General features: G+C 44.3%; 1 protein-coding gene across 1 annotated transcript; it reads left to right on the top strand.

Annotated features, from left to right (window-relative positions):
• Positions 1-4,383: 4,383 nt before the first annotated feature.
• Positions 4,384-8,549, top strand: ahsga (alpha 2-HS glycoprotein a). Its single transcript, XM_014189797.3, has 7 exons — positions 4,384-4,673; positions 5,377-5,487; positions 5,580-5,661; positions 5,990-6,147; positions 6,677-6,784; positions 6,987-7,064; positions 7,838-8,549. Exons 1-7 carry the CDS (start codon positions 4,464-4,466, stop codon positions 8,225-8,227), a joined length of 1,137 nt encoding a protein of 378 aa, XP_014045272.2. The 5' UTR covers positions 4,384-4,463; the 3' UTR covers positions 8,228-8,549.

The following is an 8,549-nucleotide window of genomic DNA, read 5'->3' on the forward strand; positions in this document are numbered from 1 at the left end:
CTGTCTCTGCCTGGCCGGTTCCCTTCTTTCCACTGGGATTCTCTGCCTCTAACCATTTTTACATTTACATTTTTAGTCATTTAGCAGACGCTCTTATCCAGAGCGACTTACAGTAGTGAATACATACATTTCATTTCATGCATTTTTTAACCCTATTACAGGGGCTGAGTCACTGGCTTACTGGTGCTCTTCCATGCCATCCCTGGGAGGGGTGGGTCACTTGAGTGGGTTGAGTCATTGACGTGATCTTCCTGTCTGGATTGGCGCCCCCCCTTGGGTTGTGCCGCGGCGGAGATCTTTGTGGGCTATACTCGGCCTTGTCTCAGGATTGTAAGTTGGTGGTTGAAGGTATCCCTCTAGTGGTGTGGGGGCTGTGCTTTGGCAACGTGGGTGGGGTTATATCCTGCCTGTTTGGCCCTGTCCGGGGGTATCGTCGGATGGGGCCACAGTGTCTCCCGACCACTCCTGTCTCAGCCTCCAGTATTTATGCTGCAGTAGTTTATGTGTCGGGGGGCTAGGGCCAGTCTGTTATATCTGGAGTATTTCTCCTGTCTTATCCGGTGTCCTGTGTGAATTTAAGTATGCTCTCTCTAATTCTTTCTTTCTTTCTTTCTCTCTTTCTTTCTCTCTCTCGGAGGACCTGAGCCCAGGACCATGCCTCAGGACTATCTGGCCTGATGACTCCTTGCTGTCCCCAGTCCACCTGGCCGTGCTTCTGCTCCAGTTTCAACTGTTCTGCGTATGGCTATGGAATCCTGACCTGTTCTGGACGTGCTACCTGTCCCAGACCTGCTGTTTTCAACTCTCTAGAGACAGCAGGAGCGGAAGAGATACTCTGAATGATCGGCTATGAAAAGTCAACTGACATTTACTCCTGAGGTGCTGACCTGTTGCACCCTCGACATCCACTGTGATTATTATTATTTGACCCTGCTGGTCACCTATAAACATTTGAACATCTTGGCCGTGTTCTGTTATAATCTCCACCCGGCTCAGACAGAAGAGGACTGGCCACCCCTCATAGTCTGGTTCCTCTCTAGGTTTCTTTCTAGGTTCTGGCCTTTCTAGGGAGTTTTTCCTAGCCACCGTGCTTCTACACCTGCTTCCCTTTGTAGTCTATAATAGTTTGCAAGCCCTGCCACATAAGACGAGCGTTGGAGCCGGTGTAGTATGATTCAATCTTAGTCCTGTATTGACACTTTTCCTGTTTGATGGTTCGTCGCAGGGCATAGCAGGATTTCTTATAAGCTTCCGGGTTAGAGTCCCGCACCTTGAAAGCGGCAGCTCTACCCTTTAGCTCAGTGCGAATGTTGCCTGTAATCCATGGCTTCTGGTTGGGGTATGTCCGTACAGTCACTGTGGGGACGACGTCCTCGATGCACTTATTGATAATGCCAGTGACTGATGTGGTGTACTCCTCAATGCCATCGGAAGAATCCCGGAACATGTTCCAGTCTGTGATAGCAAAACAGTCCTGTAGTTTAGCATCTGCTTCATCTGACCACTTTTTTATAGACCGAGTCACTGGTGCTTCCTGCTTTAATTTGTGCTTGTAAGCAGGAATCAGGAGGATAGAGTTGTGGTCGGATTTACCAAATGGAGGGCGAGGGAGAGCTTTGTACGCGTCTCTGTGTGTGGAGTACAGATGATCTAGAATTGTTTTCCCTCTGGTTGAACATTTAACATGTTGATAGAAATTAGGTAGAACTGATTTAAGTTTCCCTGAATTAAAGTCTCCAGCCTCTAGGAGCGCCGCCTCTGGATGAGCGGTTTCCTGTTTGCTTATTTCCTTATACAGCTGTCTGAGTGCGATCTTAGTGCCAGCATCTGTCTGTGGTGGTAAATAAACAGCCAAGAAAGGTATAGCTGAAAACTCTCTAGGCAAGTAGTGTGGCCTGCAATTTATCACAATATACTCTACTTCAGGCGAGCAAAATCTAGAGACTTCCTTAGATTTCGTGCACCAGCTGTTGTTTACAAATATGCACAGACCGCCCCCCCCCCCCCCCCCCCCCCCTGTTCTATCTTGCCGGTGCAGCATATATCCTGCTAGCTGAATATCCATGTCGTCATTCAGCCACGATTCCGTGAAACATAGGATATTACAGTTTTTGATGTCCCGTTGCTAGGATATTTATGATCGTACCTCATCTAATTTATTGTCCAATGATTGCACGTTGGCGAGTAGTATTGACGGTAACGGCAGCTTTCCCAGACGCCTTCTCCGGGTCCTGACCAGGCATCCGGCTCTTTGTCCCCTGTACCTGTGTTGCTTCCTCTTGCAAATAACGGGGATGTTGGTCCTGTGGGATATTTGGAGAATGTCTTGTGCATCGTCCATGTTGTAGAAAAAATCTTTGTCTAATCCGAGGTGAGTGATCGCTGTCCTGATATCCAGAAGCTCTTTTTTGCTGTAAGATACGATTGAAGAAACATTATGTACAAAATAAGTTACAAATAACGCGCAAAAAAACACATAATAGCACAATTGGTTGGGCGCCCGTAAAACTGCTGCCATTTCTTCAGCCGCCTTTTGGTGTTTGTCCCATTTTATGAATTCTTGGTTGGTGAGCAGAACCCAGACCTCACAACCATAAAGGGCAATGGGTTCTATAACTGATTCAAGTATTTTTAGCCAGATCCTAATTGGTATGTCGAATTTTATGTTCCTTATGATGGCATAGAAAGCCCTTCTTGCCTTGTCTCTCAGCTCATTCACAGCTTTGTGGAAGTTACCTGTGGTGCTGATGTTTAGGCTGAGGTATGTATATTTTTTTGTGTGCTCTAGGACAAAGGTGTCTAGATGGAATTTGTATTCGTGGTTCTGGTAACTGGACCTTTTTAGGAACACCGTTATTTATGTCTCACTGAGATGTACTGTCAGGGCCCAGCTCTCTCTCTCTGTGTCTGTGGCCGTGTTTGAGAGGATCAAAACCACAATGTATCATGGGTAAATTTTGACTGACTGACTGCACTCGTTTTGATGCTCTCGAACACGGCCGATGTCTGGTACGTGATCTCGTTCCCCTGGTGCGACGTTGCATGCATCAACCAATGGTTGCCATCGACTGACAGATTGCTATAACATATGATGTGGTTAGCTGATACTTAAAGTACCTATCCAGGCGTTGTAAGATCTGGCCCTTTGTCTGCCTGCCAGTTGCGCCTGTTGTGAGTTGGGCAGGAATCCGTGAATGCTGTAGTAGGCCAATCATCTACTATCAGCAGCATACTCGCAAATCGCTTGTCTCTGGTTTAGTGGCAGACCCTATATAATCCACCAGGTGTCAATGCATCATTGTTGTTGTGGCTCTCCTATCTAATGGTAGTAGCCTACATTGCTAGCCTGATCCCAGATCGACTTATACTGTTTTACTTACCATTGGCAAGACACAAGGCAGCACAGACAGAGCTATGGCCATGCTACACAGAGACATTGTCAAGGTTGTGCGCTACTGGTGCAGAAGTCAGGTGCAGGAGAGCAGAGAGTATTGTTCAGGCGTACACTTTATTAGGCAGAGGCAAACAACCGTAGGACGCACAAACCTTCAGCCAAAAGCGAAAGTGTAAAGTGCGACAAAGTCACAATGAAGCAAAAATTACTAACAATATAAACATGCTACGGGTGAACATGGTACCCGAAAAACCCAGCCTGGCGCATCACCCAAAAACACGTAACAAAGAACAATTCCACACAAAGACATGGGGGGGAACAGAGGGAATATATATATAGTGTGATTAGGGAATGTAAACCAGGTGTGCGGGGAAACAAGACAAAATAAATGGAACAATGAACAGTGGTGCGGCGATGGCTAGAAGGCCGGTGACGTTGACCGCCGAACGCCACCCGAACAAGGAGAGGAGCCGACTTCGGCGGAAGTCGTGACAGACATCTGGAACCAGACTATAGGCCTTTTGTTCCCTTTCAGGGAAATACAGGGTGATGCCTCATAATCGTGATATGACATTTACACTGGTCCCTTATCAATCGCAATGTATATTACATTGTACTGTAAAGCTACTGCATGTTCTGAACACACAGGCTACGAAAGATCTAGAGAAGACCTGGGCTACAGTTTTGTTACAGTATTACTTTTCATGGCATCTTCTTAATTCACATCAATGAAATCCCATATTTGATCCAAGCTTGACTTTTTCTCAGTTGAACTAAAGAGTAAAACTTTGACATCTACCTGCTGACACCAATGCACCTGATCACCCCAGACTTTATCAGTCTAGCATTTATCTTGGCAATGTTCCACATGGGGTTCAGGCTGAGGATTCTTGCACAACCCACACGGTACACAGAAATCCGGGGTGGACATGTGTTTACCTTGGCTCTGTGTTGAAGTTTAAAGTGCAGGCTATATACCAGGGCATGTGGACTCAGTCATTCTTCTAGTGTACCCCCGTCATTACCTGCTACAATACTTCCATCCTCTCACCCTGTCCTAACCCTCCCGATGATGAGTCGCCTGGGTATAGCCTTGGTTTTGGGGCTGCTGACGGGGGCATGGGCCCAGTTGTTGCTGCATAATGTGACCCGTCCGCCCTGCGACTCGCCCGACGTGGTAGCTGCAGCCCTGGTGGCCCAGGATTACCTCAATGGCCAGCACACTCACGGCTACAAGTACGCCCTGAACCAGATCGATGACATCAAGATCATAACCAAGGTGAGCCAGAGCTGGAGCATGGATAATAGAATAATCCACAGAGTCACATAGCCTGTACTTTAAACTTCATCTCTATATGCCTCATCTCTAGATTGGCATAGATGTATGATACAGTCTAGTGTGACGTCACACCAGGCAACATTCATTATTACAGATTGTAATGGAAATACCGGCCTCACGTAGATTGGACTTCTGTACTCGCAGAATGAGGCGGAATTATTGTTATGTTGTTTAAGTACATACCATTTTTTTTTTAAGTATGAAAATGTATGCACTCAATACTGTAAGTCTCTGTGGATAAGATCGTCTGATAAATTACTATAATGTAAAATGTAAAGACAAGATTCATTTTCAGGTTTTCAACTACCCAGGTCCTCACTAGTCTACAGCTTTGCAGATGTTTGAGACAGATAAAATAGACATATTTCGGTTTTGTTTACCCTAGTGTTCTAAAGAGAAATACACTTTTGATACAAAGCCCCTTTTTTCATGTGTTAACCTCTACATTTAGCCCTGGAGCTGTATTCACAGTGCTGATCTAGGATCAGTTTCACCTTTTAGATCATAATGAATGAGGTTATATGGACGACTGGGGTGGTCTGATCCTAGATCAGCACTCCCACTCAGAGACACTTTATATTCTAATAAGAGCGCAGATATAATATATTCCCGTTCAGTCATGCTCTCCAATGTTGTTCAATAGCCTGATGGATCAGAGATCTATCTGATGGAAGTGGACCTACTGGAGACCACATGTCATGTTCTGGACCCTACACCTGTCGCCAACTGCACCGTCAGACCGAAAGTAGTCACAGTGAGGCCAATTCTCCACTTTATTAAATAAATTTTCTATTCTACGTAGTTAATTCCAATGGATCATTGGTAATGTTGTTTGTTGTTTTTTAGGCAGTGGAGGGAGATTGTGATGTGGTACTGAGAAAGGTTGGAGGAGTTATGTCTGTCACAGCTTTCAAGTGTAAAACTGAAGGTATGCAATCTTTATGTCACATCTTTTTCAATCTAATCCAGTGAATTATATAATTTCACAATCCCGTTCCCCAGGCAAATAAAGTATAATCAACACATTCTGTGAACAAAGTCTGACAGCTACTGACTGGAGAGGTACCACAGAAGCGGGAAGGTGAGATCCCACTTGGCACACACTGGTTGAATCAACGTTGTTCCCATGTCATTTCAATGAAATTACATTGAACCCACGTGGAATAGATGTTGAATTGACGTCTGTGCCCAGTGGAATATAGTCACACACACACTAATACACTCACCTCCTCTCTCTTATCTGGTACCATGTCAAGAATCAACGGAGGACCTCTGTGTGGGCTGTGCCTCACTCCTTCCCCTTAACGACACTGCAGGCCTGGCCATGGTCTCTGCCTCGCTGGTCACCTTCAACAACAAGACAGGCAAAGAGTCATTGTTTGCAATCATGGAAGTTGGACGCATGTCAACTCAGGTAAAACATATTTTTCTGATCATATGATCATCATGTGGGCAAGTGCAATCTTCTAAAAAGAGTATGGTCATGTTTTTTATGTCCAAATGAAGTAAACATTTTTACGGCCAGTTTCCTGCACACAGATCTAGGCTTTTTTCTTTGTCCAGGAAACTGGCCCTACATGTAAAAAGTGAATAAGGGCTCCATTAGACAGGTTGATGTTGATGTGGGGCTCCCGAGTGGTGCAGTGGTCTAAGGCACTGCATCTCAGTGCTAGAGGTGTCACTACAGTCCCTGGTTCGAATCCAGTCTGTATCACAACTGACCGTGATTGGGAGTCCCATTGGGCGGTGCACAATTGGCCCAGCGTCGTCCGGATTTGGCCGGTGTAGGTTGTCATTGTAAATAAGAATTTGTTCTTAACTGACTTGCCTAGTTAAATAAAGATTAAATAAAACATCTCCTCTGTTTGAACATATACCTCCCATATACTAACTGTGACACAACTATAGTGGAAAGCTGTTATGTACTTCAATTCTGTTTGCAGGTTGTGTCTGGTGGAGCCAGATACTTGGCAGAATACGTTATAGTAGAAACTAACTGCACCGCTGATGACAGTGATGACAACTGTGTGCCGCTGACCAATGCTATGGCAGTAAGTATACATTATATCATGGAAGGAGGAATGCCCAAACCTGCATTCAAATGGCCATACTAGCATACAACTTAGAATGCATGCCCAACACATTGTTTCATTCTAGGTGGTATGATAGTGTGGTTACTGAAACATACTCAATGTCTTGGTATTAAATCAGTACCACCATATGACAAGCTAACACATTTCTTTTCTCTTTCAGCAACGTGGCTTTTGTCAAGTTGCTGGTGTGAGTTCTTTACACTCAATCCAGTGCAATATATTTGCTGCATCTTCAATGGTAAGAGAAAAGACATGCATTAATTCACACCTGTGAATAAGTAGGTGACTTGTTATCACTGATTTATTCATGTGTCTTCTAAACTCTATAAAGGCTATATCTTATTTGAACCGAACAATATGAATGAATTAATGACATTTTATTTTCTGGTCAAATCGCCAGTTGGCAACCCATCCCTTATGGGATTAATTGACACATAAACAAACATTACAATAATTCACTGTGGTAATTAAATGATAATTCTTCTTCCAGTGTTCTCTGCATTGTGCATCGCATAAAGAGTGAAAAAATGTAAGGTAAAAATCTATACATAATAGTGAATAAGGTTATCCAAACAATAATTATATCCTTAGAGCAGTAAAATAATATACATACATACATACATACATACATACATACATACATACACATAAATACATAATATATACAGATAAATAAATACAGAAAAAAATAGAAGGCATTTGAACCCAGTCTGGCACAAAGAGAAGATTCATATGGGAGACAAGCCTATACACAATATTTAATACACACGTGCCATCTACCACATCGAAGATAAATATTTTGACAATTTAATTATAGGTAGCCATTTTTTTTTATTCAAGGCTTTATCTAAATATTACGCAAACGGAAATACCCAATGGACAAAAAAACATTTCAGTTTCTCCTCATCACTCAGCCACATAATGCCAGGGTATATCAATAAATGCCACATGAAAACAAACCATTGCACTGACACAGTACTTTGACCACCTGTCTCTTGTTCTAATGTACAGATGCCTATCGTGGACACCAATGGCACAGTCCCGGTGCCTGCACCAGTGGTCCACGTCCACAATGGTAACCTCCCCAAGGTCCACGGCCTGAGGCACCACAAACTCACCGTCCTCCACGACCCCGACCGCAGCGGCCTTCTGTCTGCCGAGTCTGGCGAGTCTGGCGAGTCCGAGGAGTCCATAGTGCCTGTGGTCCCCGTGGTGGTGGTCCCTGTAGGTACCGAAGCGCCCCCTGTGTTCGTAGTCGATCCAGTTGTAGGCACGGATGCACCTGTTGTATCTGGGGTGGTGAAGAGGGAAGCCCCAGAACCAGTGCCAGACAGCCCAGCTATTGTGTCTGCACCTCTTGCACCTATGCCAGTGTGTCCAGGGAAGAAGAAATTTTTCTGAGAAGCGTTCAGATTTTACAAAGCACAGACTCTTTAATGTCGCAGTCATCAAACTGCATGCAGTGGGCCCACTGCATGATCAGAGAATACCACATAAGGGCTTGAGTCTGCTTCCTTGCTGAGTTTTCATTTTGCTTTTACAAGACCTTCATCATTAATTGGTTAGGCAGAGATTTACTACATCTTTACTAGCTATTTGTTTAGGGGTGTTGTCATTGGGTTAAAATGTAGATAATAAGGGTTAATTTACTACTCTCATTGCGCAATGGCTGTATGTACTCTGAACTGCTCTGTATCTAGGGGTAATAAAGAATGACATTTTA

This window comes from Salmo salar, chromosome 03, assembly GCF_965601325.2.
Source record: "Salmo salar chromosome 03, fSalSal1, whole genome shotgun sequence".
Taxonomy (NCBI): Eukaryota; Metazoa; Chordata; class Actinopteri; order Salmoniformes; family Salmonidae; genus Salmo; species Salmo salar.